Raw genomic sequence first — 21,263 nt, 5'->3', positions numbered from 1 at the left:
TTAAAACTTTCTAGTGCCTGGGCGCCTGGGTGGCTCAGATGGTTAAGTGTCTGCCTTCGGCTCGGGTCATGATCTCGGGGTCCTGGGATGGAGTCCCTCATCGGGCTCCCTGCTCCTTGGGAGCCTGCTTCTCTCTCTCTCCGTCTCTCCTGAATAAATAAATAAAATCTTAAAAGAAAAAAAAAGACATTTAAAAAACTTTCTAGTGCTTTCTCACCTAGAAAAAAATCCAAGTATCTCATAATTATAGGAAAGACGACATCACTATAATAAAGATCTCAAATAGAAGTTTATTTCTCTTTCACATAACAGACAATTCTGCCCCATGAGGGTATTCCGAGACCCAGTTTCCTTCCATCTTCTCTCCCCACCCTCCCATAGGCTAGTGTATTGTTTTCATTTGCAAGGTTGGTCACCCAAGGGAAGGGAAAAGAGAGGAAGTTAAAGACAAGCATTTTCCCTTCAACCAAGTGAGGTGGGTGTTGTGCACATCTCCTTTGCTTCGTATTCCATTGGCAATAACTTTGGTGGTATGGCCACCCCTCACAACAAAGAAGACTGGGACGCTTAGTGTCTGGCTAAGTGCCCAGGTAAAAATCTTTTACCAAGGAAGAAAAGGAAAATAGATTTGGGGAGGGTGACTAGCAGTGTGCTGAACTTAATGTGGCCTTCAAGGCTTCTTTGACCCCCGGCAGCTCCTGCAACATCATCTCCTACATCTTTCCTAGTTCACTAATTATGAGCTGTGGTGGCTTCCTTTCTACTCCTCAAACATCCAGAAGTCGTTCCTACCTTAAACCCTTTGTGCTCACTCTCCCTCTGCCTGGAACACTGCCCGATAATCCTCACATCTGGGTTCCTTCTTAAGTCCCAGGTAGCAGTGTGAACAGTCTCTTCATTTGAGAGACCTTCTCTACCCTCCCTTCTGAAACTGTCCCACCTCTTAGCCATCAGTGGCTATAACTCTGCTTCATTTTCTTCATAATGCATGAGATCATTTATTTGTTTTTATATTGGTTGTCTCCCTCACTGGAATCTGAGTTCCATGAAGTCGGGGGCTCTGTTTGTCTTGTTCTTGTTTACCGAGGTTACAACCTCAGGGCCAAGAATATTGTATAGATATGGTAGGTGCCCAAACAGTCCTTTTGAAAGTAAATTGAGGGGTGCCTGAGTGGCTCAGTCGGTTAAGTTCTGCCTTTGGTTCAGGCCGTGGTCCCAGGGTCCTGGGATCGAGCCCACATAGAGCCCCACATTGGGATCCCTGCTCAGCAGAGAGACTGCTTCTCCCTCTCCCTTTGCCCCTCTCCCCACCCTCCACCCCCCACTGGTGCTCTCTCAAGCGCACTCTCTCACTCTCTCAAATAAATGAATAAGATCTTTTTTAAAAAAGTAAATTGAATAAAAAGATTCTAAGCAATATATCCCCATCTCATCTCTGTGCAATTACCTTTCAGATCAACATTTAAGACTTCGCATTTTTCCCTTCTAATTTTATTTTGTTAGATTTGGCCCATTGCCTGGATCCATAGATCTCTCTTGGGATTTGATTCTGGACCTGCCCACTACCTAGCCTAGGATCAGGACCTGCAGATCCTCCCAGCATCCCAAGCAAGTTGGCAGTCGGCCTCTCGAGCTGTGTTAATGGGCACTCACCATTCCCAGGGTCTTCAGTTTATGTTTCTTTTTCATTTCATCTCCTTTTTGAATATGCGTTCCCACAATCTCTACACTTGTATACAAGCAGGAATTGTGTGTCTTGAGGAGCAATGAAGCAGGATTCAGGAGATTTGGGTGCCAGCTCCAGCTCCACTGTTGTGTATTTTTTTAAATCACTTCATGAAAGTCATTCCCCTTCTTTGTGGTCTTGATTTTCCCATACGTAAAATAGAGGGGGAAAAAATGCCTTTTCTGCTTTCCTCACAGAGCTGTTCCAAGGATCAGATAACAATGTATATAAACATGCCGTGGAATGATCGAAAATTCTATTGAAAAGGAAGGTAGTACTCCAGGACAGCCCAGGCCAGATGACAGGAGTCAGGGAGAGTCTGTGCAAAGTGGGAGACTACTGGGGAGCCTATCTCCAAAATCATCAGCCCCCCACCCCATTTGCTGTACTCAGTAGGGTGTCTTGGCCTTTTCCCTCCAGTTTTCATGCCAAGCATGGAGACGACTCCTCAGAGAAGACATTAAAAAAAAAAAATCCCTTTGTGCAAGATGACAAAAGGATGGACTTGATTTTAAAATGCTGTTACAGCCAGTGTAACCCATGGCCTTATCCCTGCACGTGTTGAGGTTTCTCCAGAATTGCTGAAGAGGATTGCACTCACAACAACAACAACAACAACAAATCCTTAGAATCTTCTTTTCATATGTTCCTCAAGAGCTCAAATAAATGATGGTTAACCCCAAATCTGTGTGTGCTTAACTCTCCAAATCCTCGAGCTCATCTTGACCATTATCCTTTGTGCTCTTCTCTCCTACACTCTGGTCCTTCCGTGTGAATCGATGAAGCCAGGCGTGGATCCTCTGCACTCTGCCCTCACTCATTACCTTGCTTGATACTAGGAACTGCAGACCCTGAGCTGGCTGTTGTGAAATTGGCGTACACCGAGAGGGATGGAGGTTGCAGAGGGCTCATAACATTGGTATTTTCTACCTACTGTATAGATTTGTCGCCTTTTAGACTAGAAGAAATTGAGGCTCAGACACAGTGGGGAGGAGGGGAGTGGACACAGCAGACACAGAGTCTGAGCACAGTTTTAGTTGCTCATGCTTCATCCTCCCCATGCCCTGGGTCCTCCAAGCCCCCCAGCTGTCTAATCCTAATGTCTAAGTCTAATCCTAATCCTAATGTCTCTATTTTGTATACGTAGCTTTTACTCTTGTGTGGTTCTCTTGAGCTTGGGGATAGTAACTCCTAGCCCAGGCATTGGTGAAAATGCCCACAAATAGCTGGCCTGTGGACTGGTTGCCTCCTTCATGTCTCACCCACGGCCTCTTCAATAACCTCTATGGATGTGAATCCTTGGTTGAAGTGAGCCCCTGAGGTTAGCAGCCAGTGCAGTGCACCTCAAGGATTTCTGCCTCCAAAACCTTTGGCTTCTTACCCATCCATGGCTTATAAGCCAAAACAATCCCCATCTCCTGCCCTCCAAGCCCCTCCATGCTTGTATTTCATTGTGAAAGGGAGCAGTTTCTTGGCAAGTCCCTTTCAAAAGTCTTCCAAGCTCTGCTCTAGCATACAGCAAAGACGAAAGCCCTAAAGTGACTGAGATGTGATCTGGCTGTAAAAGTGTCTGGGCACATTCAGCCACATGGCAGTGACTGGCAGGAAGGGGGAGGATGTGGATCACAGAGAACACTGTACATGTTCTAAGGAGCTTGGTTTTGTGTCCAAAAGACTGTGGGGAGCCAGAAAAGTTTTAAGCAGGGAGTGACAAAGACAGACTTTAGTCTTGCCGTATATCTTAATTTTGAATGAACGATTTGTTATTTGCGTTTTCTGCTTAGGAAACATTCGCACATATAGAATTTCATAACTGAGGGTCGTTACCAAGATGGGATGTGGCTTGTGTGCTTGCCCTCCTGAGTCAACTACGTGCTGCTAGTTTTGTTTTTGCTTTGCTTTGTTTTGTTTTGCCTGGAACCAGGGGCCCAGGAACCCATCAGTTCATGGCACACAGCCCAGCGCCCCATCCTTTGTGTGCCACGCACCTTCTACTGCAAGGCAGAATTAAGTAGCTCCCTTTCATACCGTACAGTTCTTACACTGAGAGTCTTTAGGTAAATTTTTTTTTCCTTTCTCAAACTGTGAGGAGCATTTGACAGCTTTATAAAAAAAAATGCTGGTCTCCTAAAGTCAAGAATTTAAAGCATTTTACTTAGTCCTGAATTTCCTTGAGAGATTAAAAAAATGTGCTGGTAAGTTTCTTGGAATGCGAGATCTGTTTGCTGTGATAAAGAGTTGTTTGCCAATTCTTGAAGACTTTTCCCTCTGAAGTACTGAAAGTGGACACAAAAGCCTCCAAAGCCCACAGAAGAGGTTTCTTTTTCAAAATTCCCCATGAACCTGTTCTGAGTGACCAGAGTTTGGATCCTTATGAAAATCCACCTTCACTTAAAAGAATTATTCAAATCTGAAGAGTCTCCATGGGAAAATGAGCACTCCCCAAGTTCTCATGAGGAGCACCTTGTACATGGTGCTCACTTCTCTTGAGGGAAGAACTCTTAGTAAATAGATTTCTCCCCTCCAGAATCTGCTGAGACACATCTGTCCAGAGACACATGAAAAGATGCTCAACATCACTAATTATCAGGTAAATTCAAATGAAAACTACAGTGAGATACCACTTTACACCAGTCAGAATGGCTAGTATCAAACACACAAAATATAACAAGTCCTGGCGAGAATGTAGAGAAAAAGGAACACTCATGCACCGCTGGTGGGAAAGCAAACTGGTGCAGCCACTCTGGAAAACAGTATGGAGGGTCCTCAAAACATTAAAAACAGAGCTACCCTACGACCCAGCAATTGCACTACTAGGCATTTATACAAACAATACAAACATAGTGCTTTGAAGAGGCACATGCACCCCAATGTTTATAGCAGCAACATCTGCAATAAGCCAAACTATGGAAAGAGTCCAGATGTCCATCGAGAGATGAACAGATAACGAAGATGTGGTGTATATTATACAATGGAGTATTACTAAGCCATCAGAAAGAATGAAATCTCGCCATTTGCACTGACGTGAATGGAACTAGAGGGTATTATGCTAAGCTAAATAAGTCAGTCAGAGAAAGACAAATGCCACATGATTTCACCCATATGTGGGATTTAAGAAACAAAACAAGCAAAGAAAAAAAGAGACAAAAAGACAGACTCTTAAATACAGAGAACAAATTGGTGGCTCCCAGAGGGGAGGCGGGAGGGAGGATGGGTGAAATAGGTGATGGGGATTAAGAGTACACTTATCGTGATGAGCACTGAGAAAGAATCGTTAAATCATTATATTATACACCTGAAACTAATATAACACCGCATGTTAATTATACTTGAATAAAAGAATAATATTGTAACATCAAGAAAAATCTGTTACTCTAAATTTGCTAAAATGCGTTCAATGTTTTGTCTGAATTCCTGGGTTGAATGCTGGAATGGAAAGAAAGTGTAGTGTCACAGGTAATCTATCATCAGAGGAGTGTGAGATATTGGTTGCTTAGAAGCACTTAATGTATTTTTTAAGTATATATTTTAAAAACCACATAATTTAACATAAAAATTACACATATAAATATATATATGCACATACATATATACACACTATATATAGAGAGAATTTAATATATATATATTACACACACACACACACACACACACACACACACACCCATCAATAAACTTTCCATAGCATGTACCAATATTTTCTGGTCAAAAAGTGTCCTGTCAAGGCTTAGGGGTTTAAGGTGCACAGTTCTATTTTTTCATGACCAATGCCACATACACATACATAAAGATTACAGTCAAATGAGGGTTCCCAGGGACAAATAAGTCCCCAAATGCAGGGTTTCCAGTATCCATGTTAAAGAATGCTGCCTTGGTCTGAAGCCAAGGTGCCTAGAGATGACTCTACCCAGGTGTGCCATCCCTGAGAACAAGAGGTGCTGGCCATCCCTGAGAACAGGAATGAAATGGATGTGGGACCAGGAAAGAGAAAGCGCTTTACACTGTGAAATGTGGCGTATGGTGAACTGCAGATTCTCTGGAATCTAGTTAGTTCCCCTTTCCTGCTTGTACAGAAGAAGAATAACAAGGTAGATAGGGAAGCAAAAGCCCCCAGTTCTATGGTACTTATAGAGGAAGAGCAAAGCCCTTGCCCAACATCAAGTGTTCTTCTTGAAACGAACTAGAATCTCTGGCAACAAGGAAAGGGGACAGCACTGGAGGTACAACAGAAGAAAGGAGGATAACCTGGAAAGAGATGGAAAATCCTAAATAATGTGGTGACACGGAGAAGGACTTTGGAATGAGCTGAGTATAACCAAGAAGGTACGCTTGTACGCGGAAGGCGCTGGTGGGATTTTTTATGAATTGTAATGAGAACAGCCTCCCTGATGCCCTGGATAGAGATAGTATCTCTGGGGGTTGTTTAGGCCTCTGTTAACTATAGGTGAAGAATCTTTTTGGGAGGAGGAGTTAAGATGGTGGAGGAGTAGGGGGACCCTAAGTCTGTCTCGTCCCTCGAATACAACTAGATACTTAGGAAATCATTCTGAACACCCGACAAATCAATTGGCGGTTCTGAGAAAACAAATACTGCAAGTCTATAAGTAGAAAAGTGACCACCTTTTGGAAGGTAGGAGGTGCAGAGACTTGAATCCAGTGTGATATAGCTGAGTATAGGCGGTGGGGAGGGAGGCTGTTGAAGGAGGCTACCACAAAGTATTGTAAGTAAAGGAGTGCAAAATCGGAACTTTTAGAAGTCTGCTGCAGTGGGGGACGTGCCTGGCATAAGGTGTTCACGGGGCAAAGCAGGGCGGGACCCTAGATGTGACACCATGATCTGAGGATCCCCTGGGTCGCAAGAAGAACCAGTGGTGCATAAGTGTTGCACTGTTCCCAGGCATAGGGGCATGGAAGCCAGCTGAGAACAGTGAGTGTAGACGCTGGCTTTCTGCCATAAACTGTGAACTGCTGTGTGGTTGTGTGACTGCTTTCCTGGGACCAGTCCAGCAGAAGGCAGAAGCCTGGCGAGACCCTGGGAGGAATGGGAACTTTTGTTCTTTAGTTTATTATTACTATTTTTTTCAGTTATTTTATAATTTTTTTCAATGCTTTTTTAATTTTTATATATACTTTATATATATATACACACACACACATATACATATACATATTATTTTTGGTTTCCTTTCATTGTATTTTATTTTATTTTTATATGTATATAACTTTTTCATTCTTTCTTATTTTGGGAACTAGTTTCTTTTAATAAGCAGACCAAAACACACCCAGGATCTAATTGTTGTTGTTGTTGCTTTTTCTTTTCCTTTCTTCCTTTCGTTCCTGGACAAAAGGAAGAGATGCAGAATTCACCCCAAAAGAAAGAACAGGAGGTAGTACTCACAGCCAGGGATTTAATCAGTACGGATATAAGATGTCTGAACTAGAGTTTAAAACAATGATTATAAGGATACTAGCTGGGCTTGAAAAAAAGCATAGAGGACACTAGAGAAACTCTCACTGTAGAGATAAAAGAGCTAAAGTCTAGTGAGGCCAAAATTAAAAATGCTAGGACCAAGATGTAGTCCGAAGTGGAGGCTATAGAAATGAGGATGAACAAAGCAGGAGAGTGAATCAGTGATATAGAAGATAAAATTATGGAAAATAATGAAGCTGAAAATAAGGGAAAGAAAACTATTAGATGATGAAGGTAGACTTAGGGAACTCAGCGGTTCCATAATGCGAAATAATATCTATATTATAGGAGTCCCAGAAGAAGAAGAAAATCAGGGAGAGAAGGGCAGAAGGTTTATTTGAACAGATTATAACTGAGAACTTCCCTAATCTGGGGAAAGAAACAGGCATTCAAGTCCAAGAGGCACAGAGAACTCCCTCTCAAAATCAACAAAAATAGGTCAACAGCACAACATATTATGTAGTGAAACTTACAGATTACAAAGATAAAGAGGAAAACCTGAAAGCAGCTCAGGACAAGAGGTCCTTAACCTACAAGGGTAGACACAGAGGCTGGAACTGTCCACAGAGACCTGGCAGGTCAGAAAGGACTGGCATGATATATTCAATGTGCTAAATGGGAAAAATATGCAGCCAAGAATACTTTATCCAGTAAGGCTGTCATTCAGAATAGAAGGGGGGATAAAGAGTTTCCAAGACAACCAAAAACTGTAAGGCTGTCATTCATAATAGAAGGGGGCATAAAGAGTTTCCAAGACAACCAAAAACTAAAAGGATTTGTGAACACTAAACCGGCCCTGCAAGAAATGTTGAGGGGACCCTTTGAGCCAAAAGAGAGACTAAAAACAAAGACTAGAAAGGAACAGAGAGAATCTATAGGAACAGCGACTTTACAAGTAATACAATGGCACTAAATTCATATCTTTCAATAATTACTCTGAAAAATAAAATAAGAAGGCAATATGAAAATAAGGAGGCAAACCATAAGAGACGCTGAACTCTAGAAAACAAACTGAGGGTTGCTGGAGGGGAGGTGGGTTGGGGGAAGGGATCTTTGGTGATGGGCATTAAGGAGGACACTTGATGTAATGAGCACTGGGTGTTATATGCAACTGATGAATCACTAAATTCTACCTCTGAAACTAATAAATAAATTTTTTAAAAAAATAAATAAATACTCTGTAAATACATTAAATGCTCCAATCAAAAGACATAAGGTATCAGAATGGATAAAAAAAAAAAAAAAAAAAAAAACAAGACCCATTTTTCACAGAGCTGGAACAAACAATCCTAAAATTTGTATGGACCCAGAAAAGACCCAAATAACCAAAGGAATGTTTAAAAGGAAAACCAAAGCTGGAGGCATCACAATTCTGGACTTTGAGCTGTATTACAAAGCTGTAATCATCAAGGCAGTATGGTACTGGCACAAAAATAGACACATAGATCAATGGAACAGAATAGAGAGCCCAGAAATGGACCCTCCACTCTATGGTCAACTAATCTTTGACAAAGCAGGAATGAATATCCAATGGAGAAAAAGACAATCTCTTCAACAAATGGTGTTGGGAAAACTGGACAGCAGAAGAATGATGCTGGATCACTTTCTGACACCATGCACAAAAATAAATTCAAAATGGACGCAAGACCTAAATGCAAGACAGGAATCCATCAAAATCCTAAATGAGAACACAGGGAACAACCTCTCTGACCTCAGCTGTAGCAACTTCTTCTAGATGGGGCAAGGGAAACAAAAGCAGAAATGAACTATTGGAACTTCATCAGGATAAAAATCTTTTGCACAGCAAAGGAAATAGTCAACAAAACTAAAAGGCAACCTATGGAATGGGAGAAGATATTCTCACAAATGACATATCAGATAAAGGGCTAATATCCAAAATCTACAAAGAACTCATCAAACTCAACACCCAGAAAACAAAACTCCAGTCAAGAACTGGACAGAAGACATGGACAGACATTTCTCCAAAGAAGACATGCTAATGGCTAACAGACACATGAAAAAATGTTCAACATCACTCAGCATCAGGGCAATACAATTCAAAACCACAATGAGATACCACCTCACACCAGTCAGAATGGCTAAAATTGGCAATTTAGGAAACAGCAGATGTTGGCAAGGGTGCGGAGAAAGGGGAACCCTCCTACACTGTTGGTGGGAATGCAAGCTGGTGCAGCCACTCTGGAAAACAGTATGGAGGTTCCTCAAAAAGTTAAAAATAGAACTACCCTCTGACCCAGCAATTGCACTTCTAGGTATTTATCCAAAGGATACAAACACAGAGATTCGAAGGGGCACCGGCACCCCAATGTTTAGAGCAGCAATGTCCACAATAGCCAAACCACGGAAAGAGCCCAGATGTCCATTGGCCCATGAATGGATAAAGAAGATGTGGTATATATATGTATGTGTATATATATACACACACACACACATATATATATATATATATATATATATATATGATGGAATATTACTCAGCCATCAAAAAGAATGAAATCTTGCCATTTCTAATGATATGGAAGGAACTAAGGGGTATTATGTTAAGTGAAATAAGTCAATCAGAGAAAGACAAATATATGATTTCACTCATATGTGGAATTTAAGAAACCAAACAGGTGAACATAGGGGAAGGGAAGAAAAGTAAAATAAGATGAAAAGACAGAGGGAGGTAAACCATAGGAAATTCTTAGGGAACAAACTGAGGGTTGCTGGAGGGGAGGTTGGTGGGGGATGGGGTAACTGGGTGATGGGCATTAAGGAGGGCACTTGATGTGATGAGCACCGGGTGTTATATACAACTGATGAATCACTAAATTCTACCCCTGAAACTAATGATACACTGTATGTTAACTAAATTTAGGTAAAAGAATCTTTTTTGATTTATTAGTGGATACCTGTTGTTGTTATTGTGTTTTGTCTACACAGCATCCCATATCCCACTTCTATTAATAGGCCCCTCCCTCCTTTGGAGAAATGTTCTCATTCCACTCTCCAGTCTCATCTTCCTGGTCATAAGTGGACTTGCCATCTTTCTGGCCACAATGATAGGTCAAAGATGGGCACATGACTCACTATGGGCCAATCACAGCCTTTCCTCATTGTTTCATGAATAAGGCCTTTCACCTCTCTTGTCATAGAAGCTGGAAAATTGTGACTCCTGGACTGCTAGTGTCTTTATTCCTGCCTTTATCCCAGTCTGTCCACACTGGGAAAAAAATATATATGTAAAAAGATAAGTAGGGGCGCCTGGGTGGCTCAGTTGGTTAAGCGACTGCCTTCGGCTCAGGTCATGATCCTGGAGTCCCGGGATCGGGTCCCACATCGGGCTCCCTGCTCAGCAGGGAGTCTGCTTCTCCCTCTGACCCTCTTCCCTCTCATGCTCTCTATCTCTCATTCTCTCTCTCTCAAATAAATAAATAAAATCTTTAAAAAAAAAAAGATAAGTAGATGTGAGTGATGGACATAGGGAGAATCTGATTACATTAAACCCAGATTTTTCCCTCAGTTCCTACAGCTCTTCTTCCATCTCATGAGCTACCCCAGGATCTTTCTAATAAACTACCTTCATCCCCTCCTTTTTTTTTTTTTTCAGCTAGTCTGAGTTGGCTTTCTGTCATTTGCAACCCGAAGATTTTGGACTAATATCCCTGCCAAAGGAAAAACCTCAGCTGGAACTCCATGTGTCCCTGTCATGAAGGAAAGAGAAAAGCCAGTTTCCAGGACCATAGCAGTAACACCAAGAGGCTATGGGGGAGGAGGGATGCTAGTATTGCTATTGTGAATGAATTCCATTCAGTTAAACAAAGGTCTTTTATAAGAACAGTGGTAAACAGAAGTCAGCATATATTATCTCTTCGGCTTTGCTCTGCAGGAGACTGAACATCTCCAGAAAAAAAAAAAAAAAAAAAATGAGCCAGGAAGAATATATTGTTGCTGAACTGTTGCACAAGATATGTAAATGAAATATAAGAACACATCTCCTGAGACCAAGGGTTGTATTTAAAACGGGTTTTAATATAAGAGACTATAGAGTCTTCTCTGCTTTTGTTTTTGTCTTTTTTAAAGAGAGGGTGGGGAGGGAAGGGGGGGGAGAGAGAGAGAGAGAGAGAGAGATTCATCTTTTTTACAGCAAAAGGCCAGGGAATGGACTATTTGGTTGCACATTTCAATGACATAATTTTTGCTTGTTAATGAGAAACTGGCTTCACTGTAACTCTGCAGTATCAAAGTCTGACCTGACTTCAGAAAAGACTTGTATCTCAATGGTGGTAAAAAGCACCTTTAAAATAGCTTTAAATCAAAGGAGGCATGTGCCTCATTCCCACTTGGTCCCAAGGAAGAAACACGAGATTTTCACCACATGGTATCCACAAAAGTCTTCCCTGAAAATGTAATATGGCAAGGTCTAAAACATACAGAAAAACTCATCACTTCTAAATAAAGATCTCCTAATGCACTTTAATTTGATTTGCCAAAAGTGAATTCATACATGGCTTTTTAAGAATACACCTCCTGAACAATGTGAGGAACACCTCTATCCAATACCTTGGATCCTGGAAATTTAGTACCAGAGGTAGTCCCTTGGATGTACGCCACTAGATGGCGTGTCAGGCTAACTCACTGCCCTTCTCTGGAGTGGGCTTGCCAGCTACCTCTGTACCTCCTGCCATATTTTATGAGTCATCTCAGACCACATGACAAGCTTTCAGGAAATGCTTAAAACCACATTCAGCAGAAAATCTTTCACTTAAATGGTGTGGTAAGTATTATTAGGAGGTATCTGTCAAGAGTTTTCAGAACTTTTCCAAAAGCTAGTTAAGCCTAATTCTTTATTTCTTGAATTGAATACATATAAAAATATGACTTTTACATTAAACAAATGGGAATCAACAGGGTGCAAACATAAGATAACATATTTTTCACCACAACTGCCTCATTATAATCCATCCTATGGGTCTAGTATTTCTTTGCTTCCTGAATAAAACCTGGATCCATAATTTCTTTGGTCACTCGACTAATAAATGGACTTTTGTTCACTTTTAACCCCCAAATAGTCTTATTTCTATAATTCAAATAGTGATTATTTTATAATGATCAAAATATTAACAATGTTTAAAGTTCAAGCTTCTTGTTCTCTTTTATCTTAGGCTCATTTTAGTCTAGAAGCTTGCATTAGAGAGAAGTGCATGTACCTCCTAGATTTATCCCCCTTAGTACTTCCATTCCCTCTTCACTCAATTACTCATTTCTCTTGGGCCCTCCAGAGTTACTGTGTCTATGTGAGTCATTCTGGAGAGAAGGAGAACAGGTAAGAGCAAAAAAGGTCTTTCTTGACTGGCGTCAATGCAATATGGCATTCTACCAAATATGAGTCCATAATCAAAAAAACTACAAAACGTATAAGGTAATAAGAAACCATGAGTGAGGGGCGCCTGGGCGGCTCAGTCGGTTAAGCGTCTGCCTGCAGCTCAGGTCGTGATCCCAGGGTCCTGGGATTGAGCCCCGCGTCGGGCTCCCTGCTCAGCGGGAGGCCTGCTTCTCCCTCTGCCCCTCCCCCGGCTTGTGTTCCCGCTCTCGCTGTCTCTCTCTCTGTCAAACAAATAAAAATTAAAAAAAACAAAAAACAAGGGGCGTCTGGGAGGCTCAGTCGGTTAAGCGTCTGCCTGCAGCTCAGGTCTTGGTCCCAGGGTCCTGGGCTGGAGCCCCACCTCGGGCTCCCTGCTCCGCGGGGAGTCTGCCTCTCCCTCCCCCACTCCCCCCTGCTTGTGCTCCCGCTCTCGCTGTGTCTCTCTCTGTCAAATAAATAAAATCTTTAAAAAAGAAAAAGAAAAAGAAACCATGAGTGACGGTTAGCAGAAGTAACAAACTTCAAAAACCTATAAAGATGGCAGATAAATTACCGGGTATAAAGTATAAAATCAGTACACTTAATGTAGTCAAAGAAATAAGAGGGAATTACAAGAATAAGTAGGATGGTCAACAGTGACCATGTAAATCTGAAAAAGAACTGAACTGAGCTTTTAGAAATGAAAAGCTTATTAATTGCAATTAAAACTCAAGGGGATTAGAGCCAACTGAAGAGAAAAATAGTGAACTGGAAGATAAACTTGAAGGAACTACCCAGAATACAGCACAAAAAGACAAAGATAACTTGAGCATGAGTGGAAGCATGGAATGGAAAGGCCTAACATACAGGTAATTGCAATTCTCAAAGGAAAGCTTAAAGAGAAGACGTATTTGACATGTTAACAACCAAGAGTTTTCCATCATCAATGGAAAATCCAACCCACAGATTCAGGAAGCACAACGAACCCCAATCTGAATAAGTAAAAAAGAAATCCACACCATGTTAATTAAACCAAAGAACGTGAGAGTCAAAAAGAAAATCTTAAAAGCCACATTACTTTCGAAGGAAAGATAATTAGATTGGTAACTGACTTACAAGCGACAATAAAAGCCAGAAGAGAATACACCAATATCTTCAGCGTGCCAAGGGAAAATAACTACTAGTCTAAAATTGTCTACTCAGTGAAATTATCTTTCAAGAACAAGAATGGTGTAAAGACTTTGTTTTAGATAAACAAAAATGGATAGAGTAGCCTACCAAAAGACCCACCACTAGAGAAAACTTCCTTCAGAAAGAAGGGAAAAGATTTCAAAAGAAGACCTGAAATGCAGAAAGAGAAGTGTAGAAAAAACGTGTAGGTGATGCCAAGCACTTTATATATTGATATTTTATTTTTCTAAACACAATATTTTACAAAGCTGAAAGAGCAAGATAAAATTAAAACAATGGACAAAATAGCAGAAAGTCCAGAGGAGGCAATCAGAGTTAAACTGTTTTGGAATCTATCTTTAAGTTAAATCTACATATGAGCATCTTTAAGTTAACTACTAAGAGAATTGAGCCCTCAACCAGGACTCTAAAATCTAAGACTCCCTTGATAGGGCCTGGCCAATAAGAAAGGATTAATCCCGAGTCCCTGAGGTACTTATCCCTTCTTTTGCTAACAAAGGTTTTAAGTGGCCTTCTCTGAATTATGATGCTGTGGAATTCTTCAGATCTCTTCAGAACTTAAAATATCCTTCCACAAATAGCTTCCTTCCTCCCTTCCCCAAGTGCCATTTCTAGCAAGCAAATACCTGTGCCCTTCTTGAAAATAAACTAGGTACCATCACATTGTCCGCCATCTTTCGTACTCCTCATATTCTCCTGAATGTTAGTCTGTGGAAAGCAGTGAGTGTGGCAACGGAATCTATCCAGGCCATAGCTCATGAAAGTCTGTGAAAACCTACTTACGCTCTGTTAGCGCTTGCCTTCCCTACCATGCCCCCGGTATTTAACCCTCTGTCACGGTACTTAAAACAATCAGAGGCAGTCTGTGTGTGATTTTTCTTTTTCCTGCTGAGGTCACTTAATGTCAGATCATGATTAAACATAGTTGTGTTAATTATGAGTTCCTGATAACAAATGTAGGTGAAATACTTTATTTAGATTAAATCATTACAAGCAAATTCACTTCGTATGTTTGACACTGAAAAAAAAAATCATGGGCAAGAGTGATACAACATTTTAGTTTTGATGCCACAGACAAGGCACAAAATAACTGGGCAGGTGACTCTCATGACACAGATTTCTGACCCCTTTGTCTTCTTGTACTTTCTATTCCCCTCTTGTATATTCCCAAGGGGAAAATTCTCATTGGATAGTGTCTAATACCTTGGTTAATAAAGTGGCTTTTCCTTAAAGCCAAAGTAAGAGTGAAGGTATTTGTATCTCTTTTCGCTTTCCCAGAAGACATGGGTCAGGCCACATGGGCTTGTGTCCAGCGCCAGTAAGAAACTCTCACGAAACTTCTAACTACACAGCTGCACCGCTTCCTTCTACATCTCGTCCTTCTTAGTTCTACCTAAAATCCCCAAATGCGGTGAAGGTGCCAGATAGTTCACTTCTAAGCAGGTTGTCCCTGAACCCTGGAGTTCCGAGTCTAGATGAATTCGTAGTTTGGCTCAGAAATTCCTCTTCAAGGAGGAATCTGAAGCGTATTTTTGTCCAAGCCTTTTCCCCTCACAGCACAGCTAGCGAAAGAGAAACCATCCTTGAGGGAGGCTGGCGCCCATGCAGAGCCACATTTCAGGAGTGGTGCTGGGCAGCACGAAGCAGCCCCGACTGCCCAGCTCCACAGCCTCGTCCCACCAGCGGCATGTGGGTGAGCACGGGGCCCAGGACTCTTGCAGCAGGTGCAAATCAGCCAGATACCAGTCCTGTGGGTGCTGCAGGAATTGTCTGGGAAGGACCCTGGGCAGACAGAGGGCCTGGCTCTATGATTTTAAAAACCTTTGGACTATAGGCAAATCACTTAGCTTCTCTCAACCTCAGCTTGACCTTCTGTTTGATGAGGAGGCCACAACATCCACCTTGCCTCTGTCGCAGGAGGGTGTTGTGAGGATCAAAGGATATAATGCGTGTGAAAGTGCTCTGTAAACAGTAACACACCATAAAAATAACAAAATACTCTCAGTATTAAACGTATCACCCTCAGGCAGTGCCAAAACTCAGGATGCTGCTTTAAGCAGCTCAACAGTATCTCTGTTCTATTCTGATAGTAAAAGCCCCTTACTTAAAGCTCCATGGATCAGCTTCCCAGGTATCTAGGAGGTAGGATCCTAGCAGAAAACAAAACAAAACAAAACAAAAACAAAACAAAACAAAACAAAAAAAACTAGGCACTTTTTTCCTTCTAGGACTTTAAGTACCTGGGGCCCTATGTTGGTGAATTTGGATCTCTAGATCCTATAGATCAATTTTAAACTCTAGCAAGATTCTGGCAGCATCTAAATCCGATGTTGGAAGGGTATATAATGTAGTTCTTATTATTCTTGCCCACCCCACTTTGGGTCTTAAAGTGGAAGTGGGAGTTGACCAGCCAGGCTGATAATCTGAATGCTTCGAAGAATGATTTGCCATTTCCCCAACTGTCTTTTTTCTTTCTGTTCATGATCTAAGTTTTGCTCAGAATGACATCAAGTGAATGAGAAAATTACTTGTGATTCCTACCGTCAGATCTGAGATTGTCACAATAGATCATTATTCTAGGATTAGAAACATCTAGAACCGGCTCTCGGGGAGTGTTCTGAGTTTTCCTTCCTCTCTGCCTCACACAGTTCCCCTACCTCTGGACCCTGGCGAGCCAGTCACCTCTGTCGCAGCCAGGCTGCCAGCCCCAAGGGAGTAAGAGGGTGTCTGAAGACATCCTCGAAGCCCAAGGAAGAAGCCTCAGGACCAACTGCTTGGGGGTACACCACAGGTATGATCTAGTGCGCCATTTGCCAAATGCATCTGATCACAGCGCTCTTCTGAGACATACGTTAAAAGAACCCATACTCACTCCAGACCCACCTAATCAATCTCCAAGGTGGGGCCCAACAATACATTTTTAACAGCAATCACATAATTTGTCTGGTTAGGCAATTTGGGGAAACACCGGTCCCGCAGATAAGATTTACAGGCTTCAGAATCTAAAGGCCTAATTAGATTTGTAACTTCACTAATGGCAATGATGGTTTATTTCTCCATTTATATCCCTTTATAAAGAAAAGGGGAGGAAGGATTACAACAGTATCTGCAACTTCAGCCTCTGAAGGTAATCAGGTAATCTAATCGGATTACCTATGTGATGTCTTTCAGAGTATTTAGAAATACTTACAGACGTGGCTAGGTGTCCTCAGCATGGAGTGCTGCGGGCTAGAGTGGCAGCCCCTTCCTGCCCGCCCCCCACCCACCCAGTCCTGTGCCAGGTGCAGAGTGAGGATCACAGGAAGGGAGATGAGAGGCCCTTCATCTCTGCCAGACTTTCTCTGTGTCAGTGAGGGCAGCCAGCAACACTCGCAGCTGCAGAACTGAGCCCCTGGACAAGCAGATCCAGAGCTCCCCTGGGAGCATGCTTGGGTGAAAGCTGAGGCATACCATCAGGTCCAGGGCAAATGTCCCCAGCTTCCTAGCGAACCTATGCATGGCCTAGCGAAGCTGTTCTAGGAGATACCTCTTGCCACCTGCACCTGCACCCCCTTCTCCAACACATCCCTGACTCAGCTGTGACTCACAGGCACACAGCACGTCCTGCATCATCCCCCTGGGCCCTCTGCCTTGTACCCCTCCCCAACCTAATTCATCTCTTCCAATCAGATTTTTTAATACTGGCTTTTTCAGAACACTGAGCTAATCTTTAAAGACAATGGATGGACAAACACACACAACATTTAAATATCAAAATATACCCATTTAAATTTAAAAACTTTAATTCTCTGGGTTTGTTGTGATTTATCCATAGCAGTATTTCACATTATATGCATAAAATCTCCTACTTCTTTCTTGGGCATGTCTTATTTCCCCTATTCAATTGCAGGGTCCCAGTGGACAGAGGTCATGTCTTACACAAGACTTATTTTGTACCCCAATAAAACCTAGGAAGGAAGCTAATATGTATAAGCCCTTCCTCTGTGGGAAACACCATTCAGGGAAGAAACAAAAGGACCCACTGGGAAAAGCCAGGGTGCCGAGGATGGCCAGCTTTGCCTTTATTTGTCTAGCCAGTCTTGTCTCTATCCACGTACCCAGAAACAATAGCGTTCTCTCTGGAAGTTTCAGTGATTTATGCAGCCCTACAGGGGACAACCTGGTCCCATTTCCCCAGGTTATTTCAGGAGCCTGCTGTCTTTGTGTTTTTTATTGTATTGTCTGTCTATAGTTTGGTTTGTCTTTGGAATTGCAGGTTTCCAATTTTAGTAATTCTTTCCCACGACTCTCCTAACCTTCTCCAAAATCCTACATGCCCTTGGCTAACAAAAGCAATATATCTGGTCTCTGCAGCTGGTGCTATGGGGCTCTTTGGTGGAGAGAAGCCTGACACAGTGCTCAGTGTGAAGAGATAATAGCTTCTGCAGCTACCCAATATTCTCCAGAATTGCCTGAGCAAATTGAAATCCAAAGCTGGTGACTAAGAAATGATGTTGTTTAATCATCCTTTCCATCTGAATTGGGGCCCAAACAGATTAGACCTAGGCTCTCAGAGGCCAGGGACACCAGCAAGTCTAAAACTCAGCACCAGGGTTATGGCTTGTGTCTTCCTGCCCTTGGAAGCGCCAGCACTGGGCTGAACTGTCCCCGGTTCCTCTCAGACAGGCCAAAGCCACTGAGAAGTCCTTTGGTAGGCCAAGTCTCCTCCAAGCAATGATATCAACTCATCCTTCTGACCCTCACCAGCCACTTCTTTCTTTCATTGCACATGTAGGACTGTTTTTGGAAATACCGTGAAGTAAATGGATACCAGTGGAATGGTGCTCTGAGACTAGGGCCCAGCTCCGGTCAGGTGGCTCTGAAGAAGACCGACAAGATGTTGAAGAAGAAACCTTCATAGGTTCATTGTCCTCCAGTGACTTTTGATCCAACCATATGTCCCACCATAACGGTGCAGGGTGAAAAGCTTTGGCAAACGTTTGCCAAAGAAAGTGGAGATTGTGAGACACCTAGGGTTAGATGGAGTTGGGGATTAAGGGCTGAACATCCAGACAAGGAGAAACAGTCAGTTTGTCCTTGAAGAGAAATGAACATTTAAAGGGTGCACCAACTTCTCATGCCTTGAGTAGGAATCAATTTGGGCTGGGCTCAGCTAGGCAATCTCCTGTCGGGCTTGGCTGCTCACACATGTGTTTGCAATCAGCTGAGACTCGATAGGCTGTCAGGACGGAAGGGGTACTGGGCCTGTTTTTCTCATCATGCAGCAGGATAGCCCAGGCTTGTTCACCTAGGGGCAACTGCAAGGTTCCCAAGAACAGCAAGAGAAGACAGGCCCCATGCACAAGAATTTGTCGAGTCTCTGCCTGTGTTACATTGGTTTGGGGCCACTGGCCAAATCAAATCACATGGTCACTCCCAGATTTGAGGGGTGGAGAAAGAGACTGCACCTCTTGATGAGAAGGGAAGAAACTGTGGCCACTTTTTTTGCAATCTATACAAATGACAAAATCCGGTGCTATCTAGCTTTGGGATTTAGGCAACATCTATCATTTCAGCAAGGGTGGGAATCGGAAGTGCTCCTTCCTGAGAGAGCAAGATCCCTCATTTCCCAAAGTGTGGAGAGCAGCAAGTCTGGTGAGGCCAAGAGAGGCATGCGCCACATACCTTTGGCGTCCTGGGATAACAGAGCGGGATGGCAGAAACAACTCACGGTAAATGAGGTACAGAACCAGAGAAGACCGAGTGCAGTTTGTGGGGGAAATGGCCCACACTCAAAGTATAATGAGATCACATATTCTTTTCCTCTTAAATTCTTTTTCATTCTTCTCTACTTTGCATAACCGCCTTCTCCTTTTTTTCCTTCCTCTTTTCTTTCATGTGTGTATTTTAAGCATTTCTCAAAAGGCACCTGATGACAATTTAATCAGAGTGCAGAGGGAAGTGGGGCTCTGTGGGTGGCACCAACCTGCGGAAAGTCCAGGATAAGGGAGAATGAGGAGAGCCCTTAACGTCCAAGACTCAGATCTCGCTGTGCACAGCAGAAAGAGAAAAAGCAGTTTAAGTTCTCAGAATGGAAAAAGAAATACCACTTACACAGCTTTTCACAAAGGTATACTCTCTTTTGTCTTGTTCCAGCCACTCAAGAACTGTCACTTAAAACAGCAAGTTGAAGTCATTTCTGTGATTGTCCAGCAGGTCACTGTCACTGAGCTCACCAAAGGCCTTCTGATTTTAGTGTAACAATAGTCATTGACTAGTGACTGGGAGGAGACAGGGATAAAAGGTATATTTTGCCTAAAGTTATCTTCCGTTGTCAGTACAAGGCCTTCTTTTAATAGTAGTAATAATAAGCTTTTCTGCCTCTAAGCACAGCACAGGAGGTATAGAAGAACATACTTGTAGGCGGAGGCATTTTCTAGAGATTACCAGTCCAGAGCTAACTCCCTTCCAGAATTGGAAAAGGATTCCTGTTTCAGCTACAGAAGAATACCAGGCAGGATGAACTCAGTGGGTGAGACACTCCATGTGTGGGAATGTTCTCACACGCAGTCATCTTCGTAAGTTTCTCATACTAGTTAGATGTACGCTGAGGTTTGGAATCAGCCTTCCTTAAAGGCTGCCCCCCCATCCCTTGCCAAAGCAAAGATCAGCAAATCTTCCAAGGTGGTGGCCAGAGAAGGTCCCGGGCCTGCTGGCTCTTGGATTTGTGTCTTGTCCCAGGAGTCTGCTTCTGATTTCTAGTCACCCAGAGAGGTGTCTTCAAAACAAACATCAGACCACAAGGGACATCCTGGTTGGAAAGTCACCCTGGAAAAGAGCAGAAAGAGCACAACGTTACACCACACAATGGTTAAAGAAACCCAACACAACACAGCAGATGGTTCCCTGGGCAGAGTCCACACCCTGTTCAGCATCTGGCACACCCTGACTCAGGGCACCTCATTAGGCTTGTGGTTATCGTTCCCAAGCCTCAGTTGGTGCTGAAGCCAACATACATCTGACAGAACTTAGTTCCATGGCCCCAGAACGACTTCCCAACCCTCTAGGGCTAACTACAACGTTCATAGCTCCACAACAGCTAGTGTGGAGGGTGCACCATAAACCCGACATGACCTGAAAGGTCACTCCCTGCTCATGGTACTTCATTGGTCATCTCATTGTTCTCTTTAAAGAACGACAAAAGACATTTAATTGTTCTGGAGGGATTAATAACTTTTTTCCATTCATATTGTCTCCCCGTACTACACGCTAAAGAGAATGTCTACCTTGAATTATGAAAAACAAGATGGTGGAAGAGGCAGGGTAACGGAGGAGGGAGCATAAGCACTTGGGCTCACAGAGTGGCCTCCAGAAAAAGAGCACAGGGGGCACAGGCACTTTGGCACCCGAGAGTGGACATCTGTGACTGTCCCCCAGCGTTTCTCTGAGGTCCAGACCTCACATCTGGGGGCCGAGGGATGGACTGGGCTGCATTCACAGAGAAAGCATTAAAATCTCCATAAGGCCAATTACAAAAGAGACAATTAACT

The 21,263-nt window shown here is 42.7% G+C and overlaps 1 protein-coding gene across 5 annotated transcripts in view; it reads right to left on the bottom strand.

The window, feature by feature from the left end:
• Positions 1-14,691: 14,691 nt before the first annotated feature.
• The window catches only part of ILDR2 (immunoglobulin like domain containing receptor 2), a 61,223-nt gene continuing 54,651 nt past the window's right edge, over positions 14,692-21,263 (bottom strand). For 4 of the 5 annotated variants that reach the window (XM_027610911.2, XM_027610912.2, XM_027610913.2 and 1 more), the window contains one exon: positions 14,692-20,541. In XM_027610911.2, coding sequence (XP_027466712.1) covers positions 20,506-20,541 — 36 coding nt within the window. In that variant the 3' untranslated portion in view covers positions 14,692-20,505. The remainder of the gene's footprint in view (positions 20,542-21,263) is intronic. The other variant, XR_003522983.2, reaches the window with a different exon arrangement.

The sequence above is a fragment of the Zalophus californianus genome, chromosome 10, assembly GCF_009762305.2.
Source record: "Zalophus californianus isolate mZalCal1 chromosome 10, mZalCal1.pri.v2, whole genome shotgun sequence".
NCBI classification, from domain to species: Eukaryota; Metazoa; Chordata; class Mammalia; order Carnivora; family Otariidae; genus Zalophus; species Zalophus californianus.
This window is presented reverse-complemented; position numbering and strand designations above follow the sequence as displayed.